Source organism: Grampus griseus (genome assembly GCF_964374135.1).
Source record: "Grampus griseus genome assembly, chromosome: 14".
In the NCBI taxonomy this organism is placed as follows: Eukaryota; Metazoa; Chordata; class Mammalia; order Artiodactyla; family Delphinidae; genus Grampus; species Grampus griseus.
In genome coordinates, this window is record NC_139008.1 from 48251825 (window position 1) to 48278933 (window position 27109).

The 27109-nt window shown below is 38.9% G+C and overlaps 1 protein-coding gene across 1 annotated transcript in view; it reads left to right on the forward strand.

Moving 5' to 3' along the window:
• TASP1 (taspase 1) overlaps positions 1-27109 on the forward strand; it is a 242379-nt gene that overhangs the window by 139738 nt on the left and 75532 nt on the right. The window contains exon 11 of the mRNA XM_082670290.1: positions 9862-9972. Within this exon, the coding sequence (XP_082526416.1) occupies positions 9862-9972 (111 nt within the window). The remainder of the gene's footprint in view (positions 1-9861; positions 9973-27109) is intronic.

Here is a 27109-nt window from a genome sequence, read left to right on the forward strand (position 1 = left end):
TAGAGTAGTCAAGAGATGAGCTGGAAAGTTAGGAGGGGTGGGATGACTGCAGCTGGGACTATGGAGAAGTTAGTGTTATTGATTATGGCAGAATCGTGGGAGTGAACTTACAAGGCAGTGTGGATAATTTGAAGAGAGGATTTCAGAAGATCCAGAAGCTAAGGTATTGGGTAATACCTAATATTTTAATATCTAGTATATATTAAAATCAGTAAGAATTATGACAAGGTATAGTGTTGCGCAGAATAGAAGTAAGCTGGGAGCTTAAGTCTCAAAGAAATGAGTTTGTAAGTCTGAAACTGTTTCTATTCACCCTCACTCCAGAATGGTAGTTTAACCGATTCTAGGTTGACAGGTGTTTTTCTGTTTGTTTATTGCCTTAGCATCTTTAAGATATTAGCCTTCTGGCCTCTTCTGTGGCTTGGGAATATGTAACTTACCAGTAAAATTTTTAAATTAAAAAAAATTTTTTTGGAGATCACCTTTTTCTTTGTGATTAGTTTTCTTTTATTTTTTATATTTTTATGTTTTATTTATTGCTTTAATACAAGTGCCTAACAAGTGCCTGGTATAAAGAAGATGCCATTAGTGGCTTTGGGGATTCCTGTTTCCTCCTTTTCTTGGGGACTTAAGGAGTGGGGGAGGGGTGCAGAGTCCCTAGTGCCATCCGCTCACACTGACACCCACAGCAATGGCAGTCACTTGGACTGGACTTTGAACATCAGCCAGGCAGGGTGCTGCAGAGGTGTCCCTAGGTCCCAGCTGTATGACTCCTTCAGGTCTGGAGGGCCCCTCTGTGATTTCCTCGCTTCTCTCGGGGACACAGAAATCATTTGGTTGCTCCCATGCATGAGAGGGCACAGCAACTCTTCAAGGCTGCCCATCTGCCCAGGTGCTTGCTGAGACTCTCCTTACTGAGAGAGTAAAAAAAGCTCTCTTTTTTTTAACATCTTTATTGGAGTATAATTGCTTTACAATGGTGTGTTAGTGTCTGCGTTATAACAAAGTGAATCAGCTATACATATACATATATCCCCATATCTCCTCCCTCTTGCGTCTCCCTCCCACCCTCCCTACCCCACCCCTCTAGGTGGTCACAAAGCACCGAGCTGAACTCCCTGTGCTATGCGGCTGCTTCCCACTAGCTATCTGTTTTACATTTAGTGGTGTATATATGTCCATGCCACTCTCTCACTTTATCACAGCGTACCCTTCCCCTCCCCGTGTCAAGTCCATTCTGTACGTCTGCGTCTTTATTCCTGTCCTGCCCCTAGGTTTGTCAGAACCATTTTTATTTTTTTTTAGATTCCATATATATGTGTTAACATACGATATTTGTTTTTCTCTTTCTTACTTCCTTCTGTATGACAGACTCTAGGTCCAGCCACCTCACTACAAATAACTCAATTTCATTTCTTTTTATGGCTGAGTAATATTCCATTGTATATATGGAATAAATACATCTTCTTTATCCATTCATCTGTCGATGGACACTTAGGTTGCTTCCATGTCCTGGCTATTGTAAATAGAGCCGCAGTGAACATTGTGGTACATGACTCTTTTTGAATTATGGTTTTCACAGGGTATATGCCCGGTAGTAGGATTGCTGGGTCATATGGTAGTTCTATTTTTAGTTTTTTAAAGAACATCCATACTGTTCTCCATAGTAGCTGTATCAATTTACATTCCCACCAACAGTGCAAGAGGGTTCCCTTTTCTCCACACCCTCTCCAGCATGTATTGTTTGTAGATATTTTTATGATGGCCATTCTGACTGGTGTGAGGTGATACCTCATTGTAGTTTTGATTTGCATTTCTCTAATGATTAGTGATGTTGAGTATCCTTTCATGTGTTTGTTGGCAATCTGTATATCTTCTTTGGAGAAATGTCTATTTAGGTCTTCTGCCCAATTTTGGATTGGGTTGTTTGTTTTTTTGATATTGAGCTGCATGAGCTGCTTGTAAATTTTGGAGATTAATCCTTTGTCAGTTGCTTCATTTGCAAATATTTTCTCCCATTCTGAGGGTTGTCTTTTGGTCTTGTTTATGGTTTCCTTTGCTGTGCAAAAGCTTTTCAGTTTCATTAGGTCCCATTTGTTTATTTTTGTTTTTATTTCCATTTCTCTAGGAGGTGGGTCAAAAAGGATCTTGCTGTGATTTATGTCACAGAGTGTTCTGCCTATGTTTTCTTCTAAGAGTTTGATAGTGTCTGGCCTTACATTTAGGTCTTTAATCCATTTTGAGTTTATTTTTGTGTATGGTGTTAGGGAGTGTTCTAATTTCATTCTTTTACGTGTAGCTGTCCGATTTTCCCAGCACCACTTACTGAAGAGACTATCTTTTCTCCATTGTATATTCTTGCCTCCTTTATCGAAAATAAAGTGACCATATGTGCATGGGTTTATCTCTGGGCTTTCTATACTGTTCCATTAATCTATATTTCTGTTTTTGTGCCAGTACCATACTGTCTTGATGTAGATTTGTAGTATAGTCTGAAGTTCAGGAGCCTGATTCCTCCATCTCTGTTTTTCTTTCTCAAGATTGCTTTGGCTATTCGGGGTCTTTTGTGTTTCCATACAAATTGTGAAATTGTTTATTCTAGTTCCGTGAAAAATGCCATTGGTAGTTTGACAGGGATTGCATTGAATCTGTAGATTGCTTTGGCAGTAAAGTCATTTTCACAATGTTGATTCTTCCAATCCAGGAACATGATATATCTCTCCATCTGTTTGTATCATCTTTAGTTTCTTTCATCAGTGTCTTCTAGTTTTCTGAATACAGGTCTTTTGTCTCCTTAGGTAGGTTTATTCCTAAGTATTTTATTCTTTTTGTTACAGTGGTAAAGGGAGTGTTTCCTTAATTTCTCTTTCAGATTTTTCAACATTAGTTTATAAGAATGCAAGAGATTTCTGTGCATTAATTTTGTATCCTGCTACTTTACCAATTCATTGATTAGCTCTAGAAGTTTTCTGGTGGCATCTTTAGGATTCTCTATGTATAGTATCATGTCATCTGCAAACAGTGATAGCTTTACTTTTTCTTTTCTGATTTGGATTCCTTTTATTTCTTTTCTTCTCTGATTGCTATGGCTGAAACTTCCAAAACTATGTTGAATAATAGTGGTGAGAGTGGACAAGCTTGTCTTGTTCCTGATCTTAGAGGAAATGGTTTCAGTTTTTCGCCATTGAGAACGATGTTGGCTGTGTGTTTGTCATATATGGCCTTTATTATGTTGAAGTAAGTTCCCTCTATGCCTACTTTCTGGAGGGTTTTTATCATAAATGGGTGTTGAATTTTGTCAAAAGCTTTTTCTGCATCTATTGAGATGATCATATGGTTTTTCTTCTTCAATTTGTTAAAATGGTGTACCACATTGATTGATTTGCATATATTGAAGAATCATTGTATTCCCGGGATAAGTCCCACTTGATCATGGTGTATGATTCTTTTAATGTGCTCTTGGATTCTGTTTGCTAGTATTTTGTTGAGGATTTTTGCATCTATGTTCATCAGTGATATTGGCCTGTAGTTTTCTTTTTTGTGTGACATCTTTGTCTGGTTCTGGTATCAGGGTGATGGTGGCCTCACAGAGTGAGTTTGGGAGTGTTCCTCCCTCTGCTATATTTTGGAAGAATTTGAGATGGATAGGTGTTAGCTCTTCTCTAAATGTTTGATAGAATTCACCTGTGAAGCCATCTGGTTCTGGACTTCTGTTTGTTGGAAGATTTTTAATCACAGTTTCAATTTCAGTGCTTGTGATTGGCCTGTTCGTATTTTCTATTTCTTGCTTGTTCAGTCTCGGAAGGTTGTGCTTTTCTAAGAATTTGTCCTTTTCTTCCCAATTGTCCATTTTATTGGCATATAGTTGCTTATAGTAATCTCTCATGATCCTTTGTATTTCTGCAGTGTCAGTTGTTACTTCTCCTTTTTCATTTCTAATTCTGTTGATTTGAGTCTTCTCCCTTTTTTTCTTGATGAGTCTGGTTAATGGTTTATCAATTTTGTTTATCTTCTCAAAGAACCAGCTTTTAGTTTTATTGATCTTTGCTATTGTTTCCTTCATTTCTTTATCATTTACTTCTGATCTGATATTATGATTTCTTTCCTTCTGCTAACTTTGGGGTTTGTTTGTTCTTCTTTCTCTAATTGCTTTAGGTGTAAGTTTATGTTGTTTATTTCTTGTTTCTTAAGGTAGGATTGTATTGCTATAAACTTCCCTCTTAGAACTGCTTTTGCTGCATCCCATAGGTTTTGGGTTGTCGTGTTTTCATTGTCATTTGTTTCTAGGTATTTTTTGATTTTGTCTTTGATTTCTTCAGTGATCTCTTGGTTATTTAGTGGTGTATTGTTTGGCCTCCATGTGTTAGTATTTTTTTACAGATTTTTTCCTGTAATTGATATCTAGTCTCATAGCATTGTGCTCGGAAAAGATACTTGATACGATTTAATTTTCTTAAATTTACCAAGGCTTGATTTGTGACCCAAGATATGATCTATCCTGGAGAATGTTCCATGTGCCCTTGAGAAGAAAGTGTATTCTGTTGTTTTTGGATGGAATGTCCTATCAGTATCAATTAAGTCCATTGTGATTAGTTTTTAATATTTTCTCTTTGTCTTTCTTCCGGCATTTTTCACTATGGTATACCTAAGGATAGATTTGTTTTTATTTACTTTTTTTGGAACTCTGTATGCATCTTTAATTTTAGGATTTCCTTATAGCTTAAATTCTGGAAACTTATTTATTATTTCTTCAAAGATTAGTGCCCCCTCCCCCGTTCTTTCTCTTCTCTTTCAAAATGTCTATTAATATGTTGGATCTTCTCATTTTATACTTTAGGATTCTCAACTCCTCATTTTCCTTCTCTTTATCATTCTAGGCTGCTGTAAATTTTGGCTATTGAGAATAAAGCTGCTATGAAAATGCAAGTGCAAAACTTATATTTTTCTTGGATAAGGTACCTAGGAATGAGGAACTGTGGTTTTAGTAGTAAGAAATATTTATCTTTCCTATGTCAATTACCCTGGAAAAAATGAAAAATACAAACATTTCTTAGTCATATTTCATAATAAAATTTATCAGCACACCTGTTGTGAGATAGTTGAACTCATGCATTTTCCACCTCTGAAGAGTCACACACTATATACATTCAACGTATTCCAAGATAATGCTTACTAACATGTAGGAAGATACTGTTCTTTACAAACTTCAATATATTATGAATAAAATGCATTCATATTATATATGAACAAAGAAGTCTTATTGAGAACTCTGTTGTGATTTTCTCTTTAGAGCAAAGGTAAGAGTTGCAAAATCTCTAATTTTAAAAGAGGATGATTTCAACTAGTCCATCTTCAAGGAAATATATTTATAAACTGCCTACATACTTCTTACACTAGTTATGTCTGCTTTAATTAAGGAAGGAAAATGTTCCTCATTTCCCAAGTGAGAAACATTTCCTAAAATCACATCCCCAGGGTTGTTCTTAGTCTAAACTTCCATATAGAAATGTCTGGAATACAAATTTTTAAATATCAGAATCCAAGTGTGTAAGCTTTCACATTCAGAAGTGCAGAGAATCTCAACATCAACAAACTATATTTCTACAAAAATCAAAATTACAACTTATATGTCCCTTATTTAAATAACAGTGATGTCACTTTAGAGTTAACTGTAGGCAATCACTGGATTGTAATGCATGCAGAGATGAAGAAAATTTCAAGTGTTCCTAAATATCATTATAAAAATGAATATTTTACATTATGTAAAATTATGATTATTATGATCTCTAGAGAAAGATATATAAAGATTATGAACAAATAAATTTCAGTAATGACAAAGTAAAATTTTTACCTTCATTTTCAGTTGCTTTCTAAAATTACTAGTTAGTCTCAACCTCATTGAATTAATGAAAATAAAATGTATCCCATGACAGATTTTTGTGGCAAAACCTAGTCCTTTAAAAAACATATGAAACAAAAATAGCACGAGCAGTTTCCGGGTACAAATTATAATATATTATAATATTTAGATCCCCTCAACCAATTCTTGGAAACTCAACGTCATTGTTTGTAAACTAGTCATATAAAATGATTCTAAAATTATAAATGAGTTTACATCGACCAATTGACTCTGACAAGCTGCCATCCCACCACCTACCACAGATAGCATCCAACAGAAGCTTGTGGTGCTTAAAACACATTTCACCACCTGCCAAGGAGGCAGACTCCATGGTGGAGAAGACTGGAGCTGTAAGACACAGGTGACTAAGTGCCACACAGTGGCAGTGGTGCTGGCTAGTGGAGCAGGGGTATGCATTGTGTATCCCCCAGAACCCAAGAAGGCTGCTCTGCCTGCATCAGTGTACCCTTGTATAGCACAGAACTTCCAGAATTTTAGCTTCTGTGGAGTTCTCTGAGGACGAATGCGTGTACTGCCATCAGGCAGTTAGAGGTAAAGACATCAAGATGCTTTCAATCCTGGATCCTGGAGTGAAGAGGCTAAACTTTGTACCCTGATTGTACAGCAGGTTAAATTCTACATACTATCCTCTCTGGAGCTGCTGCCACAACTTATCCTGGTGGGTGAAGAGTCATCACAGTGCTTTTTCACAGGGGGAATGTAAGAAGGAATGACAGCCTGGGCACAGCTCTGCACAAAGTGAAACACCTCCTCCTTGGAGGGAGAGTCAAGGTCATCAAAAAAGATACCCCCAATACCCCTCCGCTCCCCATGATGGGCTATAAAAAAGTCATCGTCACATCATTTTTAAAATTTTGGGTAGAGATCTGCACCATGCTGGTCACAAGCCTCCTTTAGAGTCCCATGAAAATGGACTGCATCCTCTTGGTTCAAGTATGTTGGGGTAAGGTCACATCCACCGCCAAACCACCACTGCTTGTTACCTACCAGATCAAGACGTGATTCTGATGTGGACTTTGAGATGCCAAGGAAATGTATTATAATTCAGATGTCTGGGTATGGGGCATACTGGAGTCTCAGTAATAGGAAACACACTAGGAAAGAGTGAGCTGGGACTGGGCTAAGGTTTGGGATTCGAGGGAGAGACATGGCCATGGAGGTTGGCTCTCAGCAGGCTGTGGAAATGTCCAGGGTTTCTGATGGGTCCAGAGTTCTCAGCTAAATCCTCAAGGTTGGTCTGTAGAGCACACAGTCAAGGCACTGGCATCTGGACTGGCCAGAATGGCAATTAACTGAGTGTTCAGTAGCCAACCAGGGGTCCAACACCTCTGGGGAGATCTGACAAAATGTAGCAGCACCTCTGCCAACTACTGTGTCCTCTGGTCCTAGCACCAAGTAGGTGCTCATTAACAATCTGTTGTGTGAACAGATGGGGAAAGAAATGAAAATAAAGTTGATATTTTGGGGACTGATAAGTACCAGGCAGGAATCTGCTTCCAACCTTTGCCCTAGACTCCTAACGAAAGAGGAAGAATCTGGAGAGATACCTCTAGTGGTGGTTTTGTAGATTCCTTTGGGATTTCTACATAAACAATTATATCATTTGCAAATAGGAGCAGTTTTGCCTTTTTCTTTCTGATCTTTAAGCCTTCTACTTCATTTTCTTGACTTAGTGCAATGGCTCGAACCTCCAGTGTATTGTTGAATAAAAGCGATAAAAGCAGACATCTTTGCCTTGTTCCTGATCTTAGGGAGAAATAATTCAGTCTTTCACCATTAAGTATGAAGTTAACTGTAGGTTTTTTGCAGATGTTCTTTATTTCTAGAAATTAATAATTGAATTTAGAGGCTTGATCAGATTGAGGTGTAATTTTTTTGGTGTGGGGCAAGACTACAAAGGTGTAATTTTATCAAGGGACATGTAATATTTGTATCTTTTTGTGATATTAGCAGCCATTGACGATTGTTGCCTATAGCAATTATTAAATTATAGGTTACAAACGGTTATATTCTAATTTTGTTAATTTCTTCTTCATTTATTAACTGGGATACTACTATGGAGAAAATTTTCCTTCATAAACCTTCTGGTTACCCTGCTACGCAGTTCCTATAGGAAGGACAGAGAAATGCTTGATTGTTTTCTTTCATTTATCCATTTTCAGAATAGTGAATTGGTTCCATAGCATCTTCCAAATGTGTTTTTAAAACAAAAGCTATGAATTCACTATGTGTTTCAGTCTATTTAGTCATTCTTATTGATGATAAATAATTGTGTACTTTTCTAAGTTCTTTTAGAATTTGGTATTTATCACTTTCCCTCTAGGTTTGTAGTTAGGTCTTCATTCTTTGTATAATCCATGTCTTCTGCTAAGATCTGACAATATAAATACACTCTTGCTTGCATGATTAAGGACAGAAGGAAGATGTATTGAAAGACTTATTTCTAATATCTATGAATAAAGAATGGAACTGTTTGCCTCTGAATCACACTTCAGCTATATGGCAGCATATTCTAAGAAACCTTGGAAATTTGTGAATAAAACCATAAAATCAAACTTTTCTTTGACTGGAACCTACAGAACAAGCTTTTGGTGTCAAGGCTCTTATGTTAAAGGTGATATATGTCAGAATAGAAGTCATAATTTTAAATTTCTTGGAAAAAAATCAAGCATTGGAAAACCCTATATATTCCTGTATAACTACAGAGGAAAAAGTCTGACACATACTGTGTATTTTTGCTGTAATGTTAACTTCATGTGGTTTAGCTGTTTGCCTTGAGGCATGTGTACATAACCTTCTGAACACCCATTTAGCTTATAATATGCCAGTTTCCTAACAGTTATTATTGTTCTAAAGTATAACATTTCACAGTTCAACATCAAATACATACACAAAGGGAATTAAAATTTATGGAGTTTCCTGAGCTTACGCAATGTCTCTACATAGTAAGTGTCGAAAATGGTTTCTTTTCTATTAGCTTTATTTTAATTTTTCCTGGATTATAAAAATAATATTGCAAACATTTAACAAAATAAGGATCACCATAATCCTGCCCACAAAGTAATATATTAAATTGCATACCTAGATGAAGATCTAAGTGTAGATACTCACAAAGATCTTGAAGGAGATTTACATTTACTTTACCAAAAAATACAGGCAAGTTATTTCTGACAAAACATAGGTGATTTAAAAAAAAACCAAAACTTTCACAAGTTTCGAACAGTTTGTATTTTTGGCAATGAGTGTATAATGTATGTGTATACATAATATACATATATGTGTGTATACATACATGCATGTGTATATGGGGGGCAGAGGAAGGGGGGGGAAGGAGGAGAGGTGTACATATGCAGAGAAAATTTCTGAAATGAATGGCACCAACATGATTTAACAATTACAGATAACATTTTTAAGGGAGATATGTTGTTAGTGCCTAATGTCTGTCACAGTACCTACTAGCCAAACAGAAAATGTGTGTTATATCAGTTTGTGTTGGTTTAAATTTCATGAATTTAAGAACTTTTGATTAAAATATATTCACTACCATATATAAAATAAATAACCAACAAGGGCCTACTGTATAGAAATTATAAAACAGTTTTTTGTGGTTATCCAGCAATGGAAATGAAACAGAACCCTAGGTGGTTCCTAGGTAGAGAGTCTAAATTCATGTATTATGTGAATAATTCCTATGAAAAAGGGGTTTCCTTTTATTTTTCTTTGTTTCCTTTTAAGATTAGACATGTGTTTCTTTAGTTTCTGTCAAATCTCTTTACTAAAATTACTAGATTGCTCGTAGAAATCATTTCATCCCTCACTGAATTATTCTCCAACATAACTACTTCTTCAGTGGTGCATAGGGGTGGTTTAATGCTAGTAAGACAAGAAGGATGTTTAGTACTGCCTTTCCTCAACCGTTCTTGGTTTCCTTGGCTTTCTAGGATGTGGAGAGCATCTTGTGCGCACCATACTGGCTAGAGAATGTTCACACGCTTTACAAGCTGAAGATGCCCACCAAGCTCTGCTGGAAACTATGCAAAACAAGTTTATCAGTAAGTATAACATTAAGAAAATTACTTCCTTGTAAATAGAGGTTGTTCCTCTGAGCTGTAAGCTTCATGAGTCAGGTGCCACATTTGTACTGCTAGACCTAGGTCCAGGGTTTAGCATGGACTTAGACCCTAAGTTAACATTGGCTGTGAAAAGAAATTCCATCAAAATAGCTACTACTGCATGAAATTTACCATATAACCAATGTAATGCCCAAGTTGTGAGACACTGTCCAGGATTAGAATCATACACAGTGGAATAAAATTCTACTAAAACAAAATTCAAGGGGCAACCTCATTTAAAAGTTTTTCTGTAATGCAATTTGACTCTTTTTTAAAAAAAGTTAGTGTTGTATTCATGAATCCAGTGCTGCCACACACAGTTGTCTAGGGTTGAGTTGAAATCTGGCCTGGCTCCATTTGCCAAACCCATATAACCTGATGTGAGGCTGCATCTGGTTGGAGGAAGGGATGGCTTTTTCTAATATGCAGGAAGATTTTGTGTAGCCTCGCAATGGCCCTGTAGATAACTGTTACTGTGGATTAAAACTATTTGACTCGGGTTTTTCCCATCATTTAACATTGAGCTTACCACTATGGTAAAGGCTTGTGAAGTTGTATAAAAAATATAAAATGTAGTTAAAAATAAGGGGGACTTACCTGGCGGTCCAGTGGTTAAGACTCCGTGCTCCCAAGGCAGGGAGCATGGGTTCGATCCCTGGTTGGGGAACTAAGATCCCACATGCCACACAGCATGGCCAAAAAATAAAATAAATGAATGAATGAATAAATAAATAAAATTGAATTAAAAAAAAAAGACACCTCCTCTAACTCCTCCCAGCAACCTTATCCCATAAAAAACAAAAAAACAAAAAAAAAAAAACCAAAAAACAAGTTAGGGTAATAAGCCATGAACACATAAATGAGGGGAAGAGTATCACAGGGTTAACCTGGGGGGTGTCTCCATGTAGAGAATCAAGACAGGGTAATATAAGGTGCTAATTATGTGGTGAGGACAACACAGACGAAAGTGTAGGAAGAAATCACCTGAAAAGGATTCATGGATGATGAACTCCTAGAACTGGCCCCAGGAGGCCGGGAAAGGTGGGGAAGAAAGGAGTGTGAGCACAGACATGACAGTGGGGTTAGGCGTGGTGAGGGCTTGACACCTGCATGACTCTTACCTAGAGGGAAGTGTTCCTGATGTGCAGCGGGGCTGGATCGGCCAGGTGAGGCCAGGTCCCGAGGGCCTTAAAATCTCTGTGTAGGAGTTCCTGTTCGATCTGATAGAAAGGAGAGAACCCTTATGTCTTCTTAAGTTGATCAATAAAATGATGTTTTAGGGGAGGGTTTATAAAGCAGATCTCAGGTTGTTCAAGACCATCTCTATAGGAGACCGACATCAGGGGCTGGAATGGTCCAGGCCATGGAGAGGAAGTGGTGATTTTGAGGGAGGGGTCCATGGAGGAAGTGGAAATATTGATAGATTTTGCTGCTAGGAGTATGTAGCCCTCTGGGTCCAGTCAGGAGGTAGAAACCATACATTAGGTTAATCAGGAGGAGTTTAATATAAGGAATTGTTAACTATGATGAAAGAGTAACTGGAGGCTGTAAAGAAGCTCTCTGTGGTGCCCTAGATCTGAGAGTGTCCAGGGAAGGACATGCTTGGGAGGGACTCAGACCTTGTTGGAGAAGGTGTGGTTCAGCAGGTAGCAGAGAAGTTCACTGGTTTGGCCTGGCTGGGACTGGTCTGGAGTTGCTGGGCAAACAATAGGCCACCCTCCGGAGTGCAGTGTAGATGGGGAACAGATAATCAGCACCTGGTGGCTGGGTATGCCGTGGGAGCCCAGCATCAAGGGGGCGTGCAGAGGACACAGAACTGCAGGACACACAGGCCACAGGGCCCCTGCAGAGGGGACGAATGCTCAGTGTGTGACCACCTGGGCCACAAGGGCTGTGTGCAGGCTGTGCAGGGCCTGGCCCAGGGAGTCCCGATGGGCACCTGTGTGTAACCACTGGGGACCTCTGGTTTCCATGTCGACAGGGCCCAGCCTGCCAGGTCACAGCAGGGCTGCGTCCTGGGCCTGTGTCTGGGGCAGACTTTACCAGATGTCCCACACCTACATTGACTCTTCTCCCCAGCCCATGGTGGACAGTGCAGGCAGGGTGCCTGTTGTAACTCTTTTAATGTTCTCTAACTCGGTTTAATGCCTGACTCCTCGCCCTCGTTCTGTTAGTCCTCTCCATGTAAGCCTGGTCTCTCCTCGTTCTGTTAGTCCTCTCCATGTAAGCCTGGCCTCCCCTCGTTCTGTTAGTCCACTCCATGTAAGCCTGGCCTCCCCTCGTTCTGTTAGTCCGCTCCATGTAAGCCTGGCCTCTCCTCGTTCTGTTAGTCCTCTCCATGTAAGCCTGGTCTCTCCTCGTTCTGTTAGTCCGCTCCATGTACGCCTGGTCTCTCCTCGTTCTGTTAGTCCTCTCCATGTAAGCCTGGCCTCCCCTCGTTCTGTTAGTCCGCTCCATGTAAGCCTGGCCTCCCCTCGTTCTGTTAGTCCGCTCCATGTAAGCCTGGCCTCTCCTCGTTCTGTTAGTCCTCTCCATGTAAGCCTGGTCTCTCCTCGTTCTGTTAGTCCTCTCCATGTAAGCCTGGTCTCTCCTCGTTCTGTTAGTCCTCTCCATGTAAGCCTGGCCTCCCCTCGTTCTGTTAGTCCGCTCCATGTAAGCCTGGCCTCCCCTCGTTCTGTTAGTCCGCTCCATGTAAGCCTGGCCTCTCCTCGTTCTGTTAGTCCTCTCCATGTAAGCCTGGTCTCTCCTCGTTCTGTTAGTCCGCTCCATGTACGCCTGGTCTCTCCTCGTTCTGTTAGTCCGCTCCATGTAAGCCTGGCCTCTCCTCGTTCTGTTAGTCCGCTCCATGTAAGCCTGGCCTCTCCTCGTTCTGTTAGTCCGCTCCATGTAAGCCTGGTCTCTCCTCGTTCTGTTAGTCCTCTCCATGTAAGCCTGGCCTCTCCTCGTTCTGTTAGTCCGCTCCATGTACGCCTGGCCTCTCCTCGTTCTGTTAGTCCGCTCCATGTAAGCCTGGCCTCTCCTCGTTCTGTTAGTCCGCTCCATGTAAGCCTGGCCTCTCCTCGTTCTGTTAGTCCGCTCCATGTAAGCCTGGTCTCTCCTCGTTCTGTTAGTCCGCTCCATGTAAGCCTGGCCTCTCCTCGTTCTGTTAGTCTGCTCCATGTAAGCCTGGTCTCTCCTCGTTCTGTTAGTCCGCTCCATGTAAGCCTGGTCTCTCCTCGTTCTGTTAGTCCTCTCCATGTAAGCCTGGTCTCTCCTCGTTCTGTTAGTCCTCTCCATGTAAGCCTGGTCTCTCCTCGTTCTGTTAGTCCTCTCCATGTAAGCCTGGTCTCTTTTTACATGGCACTTTATATTTGTTTTGCTGCCATTTTGTCTTCGTTGGGTGGCATCTGGATTCCAGGGACTTTCTGTGTCACTGTGGAGGGACCATCTGGCTCATGGCCGCCCTCTTCCCTCTGTTGGCTTGTGCTGGGATGGGGCTCGTGCTCCACCTCCCCATGGGTCACTGGCCTCTCTCCCCGATGAATTCACTGTGGTGTCTGTGGTCTTGTTGTAACCTCTGGCTTCTGCAGTACACATAGCATCCACTGACAGCAGATGCTAGTGGTAATTGGGTCAGGTGGTCTGAAAACATAGAATAATAAGGGGATTGTCAAGCCCTCTTGGCCCAAGCATATCAGGCTACTTTTCCACTCTATTCCTAGAGAGCCTTACCGGCCTGAAGGTGGCATGGCAATGGGCAACGTCCCTACCTGGCTTCCTGTTCCTTTAAGCCTCATCTGTTCTTGGATCCTCTGAATCTAGGGCTTTGTCACTGGCTCCTCTTTTTCTTCCACCCTCACCAGCTTGGGAAGAGGAACAGAAACCCATACCAGGAATCAATGCTTTTCTTCTAGTTTTCCCAAAAATGTCAAGGTGTCCAGTCACACCCCTACCCCAGCCCTACCCTTAGGATACTGGTGGGGACCTGGCTAAGCAAGGGTTGCCCCAAACTATTTACCAAAATTTAGGCTTTACCTGTTTAAAACACTTTTCATCTCAAAGCTGTCTCTACTTAGAATTTATGAAAATCCACTCAAGGATAAAATATAAGTTTTATAATATAAGCATGCAACTGGTGGGATAGATGGGGCATTCCAGGGATGGGAATAAAACTGAATTACTGGACTTCCCTGGTGGCGCAGTGGTTAAGAATCTGCCTGCCAATGCAGGGGACACAGGTTTGAGCCCTGGTCTGGGAAGATCCCACATGCCGTGGAGCAGCTAAGCCCGTGCGCCACAACTACTGAGCCTGCGCTCTAGAGCCTGCAAGCCACAACTGCTGAAGCCCGTGCACCTAGAGCCTGTGCTCCTCAACAGGAGAAGCCACTGCAATGAGAAGCCTGCACACCACAACAAAGAGTAGGCCCCGCTCGCCGCAACTAGAGAAAGCCCGCCTGCAGCAGCAAAGACCCAATGCAGCCAAAAATAAAAAAAATAAATAAATACATAAATTTATTTAAAAAAAACTGAATTACTTCCTCAGATTTATAAGCATTGTTGCTTAGGCCTATAATACGTATTATGCCCTCTTAGGAAAGATTTTTAGGGTAGAGAGAGAAAGAAAAACACATTATAGGCAAGAAACAACTGGATTTATCTGAAGGAAGAACAGAGTGAATAACTAGAAAACATTTCAATATGAAGAGATTTTATACAGGTGCTTTCTTCCAGTTATTTCCACCTGAGGTCATGAAAACATAGATAACGGTATGAACTACATGCATTCTGGTAAGAATCACTTGATGGCAAATTGTGAGCTGAGGAATGCATTAGGAATGGACTTTGAGGTCTGCCTTTGGTGATCTTTCAGAAAAAGGTTGATGTTGTTCATGTTACTACAGCTTCAAATATATCAGAATCAGACTTGGGTCTCCTTGTTCTTTTGTTTTAACAATTGCCATCGTGGAATGCTGTTTTTAAGGGAAACCAAATTCTTGGCCTGAACAGCTTGTGTAATTTATGTAATTTGCTATTAGTTGCCCAGCTATACCAGTTTCACCAGAGGTGAAAACTCGACATTCAGGAGAAGTTCACTTCCTGGGAACCCTGCAATGGGTGTGTGATGACGGCACATGGTAATTTTCTCCTTGTTGAGAGTGACCTGAACTCTTTACTGTGTCTGAAACCACAGATTCACTAGCTAGTTGTACATCTCCAGATTTGGGTCCATGCTGAGGAGTTCCTGAGCTCCACTCCTTTCTCTTCTGATGCTTTGTTGTCCTCTTTGTATAACTCTTGAAACTCCTCAGAGAGTTGGGCTGTAGTACTTCATTTTTCCACTGGATCCCATGACCTAATTCATATTGAACACTCATCTTAAAAATTCCAGACTCTTGGAAAGGAATCAGAAATTTCAGAACTCATCAACCCTGCTCACTAAATCGTTGAAGAAACATTTTGCAATAGTTCAGTGACTTGTCCAAAGTCACCTGGTTAGTCAGTGGGTGTTCATTCTGCAAGGTCACACTGCCCCCCCACCTTTTTAAGCAAAATAAAATGTGGAATACAGAAAAACAGTGTCCTGGGAGTTAAGACAGCTGAGTTCCACTCTTAACTCTGTGTCTGACTCACTGAATCTATCAAGTTACTTAAGTTCTGTTTTGTTTTCTTAAAAAAAAAAAAAAAGTTAGACAAGAGACAGTTTCTAAATTCCTCCACCATGCTAAGTTTTATGAATTCTGTACCGTATTACACCTGTAAATATGTGGTTCTTTTTAATCAGGTGATTTGGGATTGGAAAAGCAAAAATTTCTGGGACCACTTGGGAACTATTAAGAAGCATGGATGATATTTACAAAGTGATTAGAATGAAATAAATTGAATTTACCAGGGACCTGGATGAGAAGCAAGGTCTGGTTCTTTCCTGTTTTAACAGTGATGAAATTAGTTGTTGGTTTTAGGACAAGCCTCTTTGTTCTCAGTTTCCTCGTGTATAAAACAAGGGGGCCTAGCTCGATGGTCCCCAAAATCCTTTCTAGCTCCAAAATTCTATTTGGTCCCTGGTTTGTTCACAGGCCAATCTAAACTGTGTGTGTGAAAGTACAGTCGTAAAGCAATTTAGTCCTTAGTTGAAACTATAAATTAAAGCTATTAAAGGTGGATCGGAAGTTTCTATTGAGGTGATTTGGTCGAAATCCTTTCTGGTGATGGCTGTGGTAAGCTAGCCACCTTTGTGGAAAGGCATCACGATACTCTTCCTTTCTTGCTTCCTTTGTTTTTTCTTAAACAAAAAAAAGATTTGCATAAATAATATATCTAGAGATTCTCACTGCAGTATATACTTAGAAACATTTTATATAATAATCAGGACAGACTTATTCTAAGACTCCGGTGGTTCTTCAGTCACAGTTCTGGTTTTCCTGCCCAGGCACTGGTTCCTGTGGCGGTTTCTGCTCATGAGGCTCTGCTCTGGTGCTGTGATTCTCTATATATGACTGTCTGTCTCTCCAGTTGTAGGGGAAGTTGTTTACCTTTTGATCTCACTTTTCTGATGGATCTAAGAAGAGTTGTTGATTTTTCAGTTTCTTTAACTTTTTACTTGTTAGGATAGAGCGGTGACCTCTGAAGTCATTACATGCTGGACCAGAAACCAGAAGTCTCCTCCGCAGTCTTTTTCCACTGGTTATTATCACATTAAAAATTTTTTTCTATAATCAAGGATTAAAAAAAATGATTTCCAGTTTTAATTTGTCTTTTTCTGATGAGTAAATTTTCAAATATAACTTGACCTTTTATATTAATCTGTGAATTATCTGCTAATAGCTTTAGACCATTTTTCTGTTGTACTGTTTGGGTGATTTTCTTTTAATTGACATTCAACTTTTATTAATGGTAAAATTACCTTAAATAAAATATTCTAAAATGACACAGCAATAACCATTTGTACAGAATTTTAAAATAACCCTCTCTTTTTGAGTGATGTTATGTTTGATATCTGTGACCTTCTGCAATAATGAGGGATTTTTAAAAAAGTAATTTTACACTGGATTAAATAATTTGTTTTTATGTATTTTTTCTAAAGTAGTCAGCAACTTATTAAAATAAAGATTTTTCCAGTTTTTTTTTGTAGTTTGAAACAAACTCTGAAATTATCTTAAGTGTAGGGTTCTTTTAAAAATCTATTTTTGATAAATGAGGCTTTAATGTGATAGAGTAAAATTGAAAGACATTTTGAAGATTAAAATGTTTTCGTTTCCACTTGTATTACCATTATGCCAAGATCCAGAGCTTTGGTTTGACTTAATGTAGGAAGCATAAAACAGAATAACCGATTTGTGCATTTTTTTTTTAAAAACCCACTGTTTGTGTAACGTACAAAATCCATAAAAATGGGTACTGTAAAAATAGTTCCTTAATAATACTTCATGCTAACCAGCTGATTATAGACTGAATGCTTAGTTAAGTAAGGAAAAGAAATAAATAGATTTCCTTTTTAGTCGAGCTTTTTAAATTACACACACACACACACACACACACACACACAGACACACACATATAAAAGCTCTTACAATGATTCAGATGTGACTTTTCCTATTCATGGTTATTTTTGAACAAACTTGGTTTCATGAATTATTCCTTTTTCATGCAAACTGTGGCTGCATGTGTGGTATGTGAACTTCAGGGTGGCATTATAGCTTACTGCCCAGTTCTCAACAAGTAATGTCATAGTACTTTTTTTAGTTGGTTTGGCTCTCTACTAAATATAATGGTTGATAAAATGCTATCTGTAAAAACCAAATTTCCCTTTTCTTCTCTTTGAATTTCTAAGCTAACTTGTTGGTATCATCAACCTACAGTCTATGTGACTATTATTGAAAAATTCTATGTGGTATATAGTATTACGATTAAAAAAAGAAGCTTTTGCTCTATGTTCTTTTATTTTATCCCTTTGGGGAATGCTTACACTCTTTCTGACATCATAGGTTTACTGTCAAATGCAGAATGCTATCAAAAATTGAGATTGAAGGGAGTCTACTCTTGTGGTTTTCTGCCAACTTGAGAAATTATATTTGATAAATATTTTCTTTTAATGACCAAATTCTTAGCTAAAACCCTGATAATTCATAAGCATTAGCTTTGATAGGAGGAACAAAAGTACATTGTCATTACACATTTTAACGTCTTATCTGAGGTCATATATTATGTTTCATGAGTTTCTTTATAATTTAGAAAACTTAAAATATATACTCATCTCTTTACCAGTAGTGCATTTTTGGATTTTTACAAGACTTTTCTCCTATTCTTCATGCACATTTCTTTTTTTCAAACACTAAAATCTTTTTCGTAAGAGAACGTATTTTTTTTAAACCAATTCAAAAAATTGGTTTATCCTCCTTCATTATCATAAACATTGTGATATATATAGCGTGTTGTACTTACATGTCCAAATTGCAAAATCAGGAAAATAATAAATTAGGCATCCCAAAGCATTATTTATCACTAATTCTTGGGCCTTAGGGTTTTATAAATACTTTCAGAATTTTTTTTTTTTTTTTGCGGTACGCGGGCCTCTCACTGCCGTGGCCTCTCCCATTGCGGAGCACAGGCTCCGGACGCACAGGCTCAGCAGCCATGGCTCACGGGCCCAGCCGCTCCGAGGCCTGTGGGATCTTCCCGGACCGGGGCACGAACCCGTGTCCCCTGCATCGGCAGGCGGACTCTCAACCACTGCACCACCAGGGAAGCCCTTTCAGAATTTTTAACGTGTTTTCATTTAATAAATATTCATGAAAGTCATGAATGTACCTTGCTGGCTACTGTGACAGATACACAGATAAATACACCATATCAACCTTACTGTCAAGGAATTTGCAATCTAGGAGAAGAAAAAAGGCAAATGTACAGTAAATAAAAAGTAAGATGCAATAAGTTTCATACTAAAGTTCAGGAAATATAGGGGACTTCCATTCCTGGCAGTTTCATCAGATGGAGATCCTGGAACCTTTGACTGCAAATAATCTAACAATGCTGGACGAAATATTAATGGCAAAATCACATTTTCAAATGAATGGGTGAGAATCTTCGTTTAAGATTGTCCTAGTTATATGAAGCTCCCAGGGGCTTGACAGAAGTAAATGAAAATCCTTCCTGAAGCAATACTCTTTCAACTCAGATGTCAAAGAAGTGCTCAACTATGAATTCAAAATAAAAGCTTAAATTAAAATGAAACACACATGAAGTAGAGTTACCATGAGAGAAAGTATGTCAATAGAAACTTTAACCAGACTACCAAAGACTTTAGATACTAGAATCACTAGGTAGAAAATATGAAATAAATATTTTAGACATTGCTGTTTTTAAGTAGGTATAATCATTTTGGAAAAATATTCATGAGAAGTGGAACACATGCATGCCCCACAACCCAGAAATCCTAGTCCTGACTACGAACATGTGCCCTGGGTGACACACACAGGAACATGTACAGCATGGCTTTTTCTTTTTTTTTTTTTTTTTTGCGGTACGCGGGCCTCTCACTGTTGTGGCCTCTCCCGTTGCGAAGCACAGGCTCCGGATGCGCAGGCTCAGCGGCCATGGCTCACGGGCCTAGCTGCTCCGCGGCATGTGGGATCCTCCCAGACCGGGGCACGAACCCGTGTCCCCTGCACCGGCAGGCGGACTCTCAACCACTGCGCCACAAGGGAAGCCCAGCATGGCTTTTTCTTAACAACAAAAAAATGGAAACCATTCTAACATCCATCAGGAGGAGAATACTGTGTGGCAGTGAAAATGAATGGATTACAAAGACACACATCCATATGAATAAACCTTAAAATCATAATACTAAGTTAAAAATACAGTTCGCAAAGGACTGCAGTCAGTGTTGCCACAATTAATATAACTTTGCAAAACCAGACACTATTTCATTATACATGCACATATGGTAAAACTATAAAAGAGAGCAGGAAGTTATTGGAAAATAATTCAGGGTAGTGGTTTCCTTTGGGAGAGAATACCTAGGGAGTCTCAACGGTATTAGTAGTGTTGGATTTTTCTAGTTGTTTAGTGGATTAATGGACATTTGTTCTATTAATATGCTTCATAAATTATATGTTCCATATAATTCTTTTTGTGTTTTATGAAAAACTTCATAATTAAACTCTTAATATGGTAAAGTAGGAAAAGGAGAGTTCAAAAGAAGCAGAGGGGCTTCCCTGGTGGCGCAGTGGTTGAGAGTCTGCCTGCCGATGCAGGGGACACGAATTCATGTCCCGGTCCAGGAAGATCCCACATGCCGCGGAGCAGCTGGGCCCGTGAGCCATGGCCACTGAGCCTGCGCGTCCGGAGCCTGTGCTCCGCAACGGGAGAGGCCACGACAGGGAGAGGCCCGCGTACTGCAAAAAAAAAAAAAAAAGAAGCAGAGGAAGAGGTGTCATATCTGGTAGATTGAGGAGAGTGTCATGAATGAGGTACCTTCAGGAGGGAAAATCTAGGACTGGTTTTGTGAGCAGCAAATGATCTGATTTAACAAGTGGACAGAGTATATTAGGGAGAGTGGTGTAATTATAAATGAAAAAGAAAACCCCAAAATTGGACCTACTGAAGTGGAGAGAGCCACATAAGGCTTTGGCAGTGGAGTGTTACAGTAGGATATGGGATGGATTGGAGGAGGGAGGCCCTGTAGGTGAAGCTACTAATTTGAAGGGCATGGCAATTAGAGAAACAGAGCTAGAGTGGATCAAAGGAGAGTTAGGTGCCAGAGACTACTCTCAAAGAGAGAATTTTTGAGATTCTTGATGTTGATTGAATGGAATGGATGCAGTGAAAGAGGCATCAAAGTAACTGGAGGTTTTTTTTTTTTTTAACTTTTAATTTTATATTGGAGTATAGTTGATTAACAGTGTTGTGTTAGTTTCAGGTGTCCAGCAAAGTGATTCAGTTATACATATACATGTATCTATTCTTTTTCAAATTCTTTTCCCATTTAGGTTGTTACATAATATTGAGCAGAGGTCCCTGTATTATACAGTAGGTCCTTGTTTTGAGTCTCCTGGACTTGGAATTACAAGGCCAATAAGAGATTATAAGAATGTCATGCATGGAACATTGGACATGTTCCATGGGGTTGATTTTGACCCGTATGTTGGCATAGAGGTGTTTGTAGGCAAGACAGTCAGTTGGATATATGGGCCTGGAGCTTGAGAGGGAAGTTGAGACTCTGGGCTTGTCTTCGGAATTTATGGTGTCTTTCACAGAATGAATGATCCCGCTGAGGAAGCCAGATCTGCTTGCACGTCATCTCCTCAAGGAAGTCTCTCCTAACCACCCTGCTTAAAATTTTAACTTCTCTTACTCTGGTTTGTGTTTCTTCTTGGCACTTGTTTTATTCTGTACTTTTTTATTATCGTCTCTCTTCAGCATGGCATAAACTCTATGAGAGCAGAGATTTTGACTGCTATTTTCCCCCATTTCTGTCTCCCTAGCAGCTAGAAGAGTGTCTAGCAAAGAGAACATTTGTGGAGTGAATGAATGAATGAGAAGGTAAAAACCTTAGAGGGTGTCTGCCCTCAGGGTGGGTGGAAAGAGTATCCTGTGAGGAGACAGGAAAGAGGGAGAAAAGATGCGACCGAGGAGGACACTCATCTGGAAGCCAAAGACAGAAGGAATTTTTTGAGATAACCAAGGAGTTTCCATGTGTTTAGAGATATAAAGGAATATCAAGAAAAACCTTTTAGGTCTAGGCATTTGGAGGGTATGAATCAACTTTCAAGCATGTGCAGTGGCAGGGTAAGAAAAGAACTTCACTCAGCAGCTGCAAAGGAGGAGGACCAGAAATGATAGTCTTTCAGTCTTGGCGACAAGCTAGGTGGGTTAGACTTCCATAGATGACTGGCATCGACAACTTTGCATGTAAACTATGCACCAACAGCACACAAACTTACTGAAGAATAATACTTTGCCTTTCATCTTTTTTCTTCTTTAACAGGAGTATATCTCATGGAGGGTCACCAAGTTGCAAAATCAATCATATTTTTTTTTCCCATGTGACATAAGATACATATATAGAATCCCAGAATATTTTTAAGTGTATAGAGATTTTACAAATCAGAATAAACTTGAGTGAGTGGAATGGGGACAAAAGGAAAGATAGCAAGTGACTACAAGGTTGACAATCATTTTAGAAATGTGTGTGGTTTTCTAAGGGCCTTTAGGAATGTTCTTTAGGAAGCTAATGGCAGAATTGAATGCTTTTTGCTTGTCTCTTTTTGGGGAGTTGTTGTGCTGAACTCTGAAATACCTCTTAGAGTGACATCCTTTTTTTTTTTTTTAATAGAGGCTTAAGAAATAATCATGTATCTCATTTAAAACAAGGTGCAGAAAGCTTGTGCTGTAAGCTAGGAGGTTGGAGAATAGGAAGAGTGATTGGTTAGATTATACTCAGTGGAATTGTTGAAAGTGGTAAGAATCTGAGATATTATTTTCTTTCTTTGGCCAAAATGAATGGTTAAAACTCCCATTTATTGACCCGGGTAATCATCATTTGAAAATAAATAGTTCATCTGCTTGTTAAATTGAATAACTCCCAAATTTGTTTTTACAGTGCATGTTGAATGTCATAATGAGAATCATCACAATTTCCAAGAAACCCAGAGGTTACATTCTGTGAGGTGGCCTATGCCTTGTTCCTAAAGGAGAGTCTTGAGATAAAGCTGGGTCATCCTGTCCTAGGGAGCTCAATCATTTTTCTCTTCTTCCTCTCCTCTTACAAATAAGAAAAAAAGAAAAACTTGTGATTGTATTAAATTACTAACAGAATTGATCAGCAGCAGATTAACAAAATGGACTTATCAGAGTAAGTGGAAGTGGGTAGCCGGCAATAGAAGTGTGACTTTGTAGGGCTTTGTGCATTCACAGCCCACGCTGGTTTTCTCCCTCTGGCCTAGGTTTCCTGTTTACATAAGACCTCTAGTCTTCTCTTAGAGCCTGGAAATCCCATATATTTTGGATACTTGCAACTTTTGAAATAGCAGGGGATGACTGTGTCAACAACAGCAAATGTGTTCTTACTCAAGCCTTTTGGGAAACAAAGAAAAGACCATTTAAATTAGCTACCAAATTTTGATAACTGGAAATAATTTGGTAATATTATTTGGTTGGAAAGCAAATAATAAGCACAGTACTAAAAATGGAAAAACAAAACAAAACAACTCTGTAAGCAGTGTCACGTTACTTTAAAAAAACCTCATAGTTTTGTTGCTGGTCTATTTGATTTCCAAGGTGGCCAGATTTAGGGCCTGTGGACTTGATTATAAAGGTTGGTGCCATCACAGAATTAGGAGCTGCTGAGCTACTCACAATATGTACTTTATTTTGAATTTTATGTTAAAAGATGTTTATGAAGTATTAGGATTTAATTAAAACCACTCAAAGAATTTGTTTCATCCCATGCTGGGAAAAAAAAAAAAAAAGAAAAAGAAAGATCTTTGTTTCCATATCAGAATCCTTTTTCCTCCAAAGGGTACTGATTAGGTGATCAAAAAGGGTTTTTGTCTGTTCCTTGCGCGGTGAGCACATGGAGAAAAATCACTAATATTAGTTACAGTAAACTCAGAGCACATAATTATAATGTTGCAAGAAGGAAAGGAAAATTAAATCATATGAAACTGAAGGCTGAGTTGTACATATACTGACTGATTAGTTTGAATAGGGCTTAAGTTACATTTGGTGGATGTGGGTAAAATAAAGAAATTCATAATTGTTATAATAGATTTTAGAATTGTTTTCATGGTTGTGAAGTTGCTTCCCCTCATTGTAACCTAATTTTTTAAAAGCCATCAGATATTTGAGAGTAACCATGACTTTTGAGCCTGTGAGAACCACATATTCATGAGGGAAGACTAGAGTGCATGTAAACAACATTATTCTGAACCTTCTGTGAATGTGGTAAAACCCAGTCCATTCATTAGCATTAATCTTGGGCAGCTCACGCTGAGGGCTTCTCACATGGACCATCTGAGGCTCAACGACACTGATGATTTTCTGGTATTTACCTAATTTCTGGGTTGATTTTCAGTTTCAGATTGGGTAAGCTCAGAGTATCTTCTCTGTTTATTTGTTTTAAGTAGCAGATTTTTATTTATTTAAAACACTTAAATCAAGTAGCAGGCTTCATTATTTGAATTTGTGATTAGGAATTCTGTAATTGTATTTGGGAGGTAAATTTGGAATGGGTTTGCTGTTAGTCTGTGTGTGCATTTTAGAGGGTTTTTTTTTTTAAGGTCAGAAACAATCCTGCCTGTCTTCCTTCCCTTCTTTTCTTTTTTTTTTCCTGTAAAATATAATGCTCTGAAGAGCTCCTTGTTGTATTCTGTAACTATTTAGATACAAAGATGCAAAACAAATGGCCATTTTATAAATATAGAAACCTGTATTTAAAGAATCTGAACCAAATACCAAATGACTGATAACCAATAAAAATAATGTAGGTTGAAATTAACTCCCTTTGGTTGAATGATTTTGAAGCAATAGCTTTTTTTTTTTTTTTTTTTTTTTGGCATTACGCGGGCCTCTCACTGTTGTGGCCTCTCCTGTTGCGGAGCACAGGCTCTGGATGAGCAGGCTCAGCGGCCGTGGCTCACGGGCCTAGCTGCTCTGCGGCATGTGGGATCCTCCCGGACCTGGGCACAAACCCACATCCCCTGCATCGGCAGGCGGACTCTCAACCACTGCGCCACTAGGGAAGCCCGAAGCAATAGCTTTTTAAACAAAAATGTTTGGGAGTGATTAGCCTTTCATTTTTTTTTTTTAAAAAAAATCCTTTTTAAGATGATTGGAGAAATTTTAATAGACTAAGTGATGGTACTTATTCATAAATGTTGTTTATAAATATTAAAACTATAAACATTAGTCTTAGAATTATTATTAATAGTTTTAGATGTGATAATTATTTTTATTTTATTTTTTTATTGAAGTATAGTTAATTACCATGTTGTGTTAGTTTCTGGTGTGCAGCAAAGTGATTCATATATATATATGTATATATATTCTTTTTCATATTTTTTCCATTATGGTTCATTACGGGATATTGAATATAGCTCCCTGTGCTACAGTAGGACCTTGTTGCTTATCTTTTTTGTATATAGTAGTTTATACCTGCTAATCCCAAACTCCTAATTTATCCCTCCCTCACCCCCTTTCCCTCTTTGGTATTGGTATGATTTATATAGGAGAATGTTTTGCCTATGTTCTCTTCTAGGAGTTTTATAGTTTCGTGTCTTACATTTAAGTCTTTAAGTCATCTTGAGTTTATTTTTGTGTATGGTGTGAGGGTGTGTTCTAACTTCATTGATTTACGTGCATCTGTCCAACTTTCCCAGCACCCCTTGCTGAAGAGACTGTCTTTTCTCCATTGTATATTCTTGCCTCCTTTGTCATAGATTAATTGACTGTAGGTGTGTGGGTTTATTTCTGGGCTCTCTCCAATACCACGCTGTTTTGATTACTATAGCTTCGTAATAATGTCTGAAATCGGGGAGGGTTGTGCCTCCAGCTCTGTTCTTTTTCCTCAAGATTGCTTTGGCAATCCTGGGTCTTTTATGGTTCCATATAAATGGATTGCTTTGGCAATCCTGGGTCTTTTATGGTTCCATATAAATTTTAGGATTATTCTAGTTCTGTGAAAAAAACACATGATAATATTGTTGCGGCTAGGTAAGAAGATGTCCTTGTTCTTAGGCAGTATCTTCTGAGGTATTTAAGATGAAGGGTTTTAATGTTTGACATATACAAATGGCTCAGAAAAAAGTATTTATGACTGTAATGCTTTTGCACTGAAGGCTGATGGTGACTCTGTGGGGTAATTGACTTTCTTTGTAGGAAAGCTTATGATAAAAGTAGCAAATCTTTGAGACTTAAGTTATAACAAAACTGTTTACTATTTAACAAAACTGAGGGAACAGAACTGGTTTGTAAACGCTGAGAAATTAATTAAAATTATAACATAGTTCATTAAACGAATGAAAACATATTTAAGGAGAAATCTACAGAAAATAAATGTGTTTAACTTTTAGATGTGCATTTATTTGATGGGAGGATTAAATTTTAATAGGGAAGCACATAAGTATAAATATATGACTAGTAGGTTAATGTTTTATTTCTGGATCTATGAGAAGCCCTTATTACTTCCACTTCTCAGCTTACGCATCCAATCTAAAATCCATTATATTGTCACATTTAAAAATATTCTTAAGGTAGGCAATAAAGAATATAAACTGTCAGGGGTAACATTTCATTAATCACCTCTACATGCTAACTTTTGCACCCTATCAGAGTACACACACAGAGTGGCACACACTGTGGGCTGGCTTGTCCTGTAGTCATTCTCAACTTCCTTTGCCCTTCCATGCCTCTACTACATAGACTGTAAAAACTATTTACATTTTAAGACTCCCTTGCAGCTAGGAACAGCCATACAATATGGGTCAAACTAACAAGACACAAGTGTCTGTTTGAGGGTTTCTGGGAGAGCCTTTTGTCTTCTTGATGAAAAGGACTGACATCACCTCTTTTCCCTTCTTCCTGTCCTGAATGTAAATGTGATGCCTGGAGTAAGAGCAACCATCTTGTGGCCAGGAGGAGACAGATAGGAGAATCACAGAATTCATGGCCTTGACACTGTAAACCTGCTGTTGCAAATGCAAAAGGCACTTTCCTGCAGACTACTTGTTCAGTGGGAAAAGTAAACCCCAAGTTGTTTAAGTTACAGCAGGTCTGGGTTTCTGTTAGTTGTGGCTGGATACACTCTGTATCTGTGAAATGGAGAGTGTGTTGAAAATCTGGCCACTCATTTATTTTACGTGTGTGTGTTTGTGTACAGCTACATACATATATACATCCTTACATACTTAAATGAGGGGGATGCTCTTGTTTGAATACCTATTTGGTCACCTTATCCATTGTCTGTTCTTGCTAATAGAATCATGAATTTGCTTAAATATTGGATGGCTGTGTGCTTCATGGTCCCCACCATGAGGTTGGTAGGGGATGGTGGGGTAATTGTTATATTCTAGCCACTACCTTATGTGAACACAGCTATTGTGTT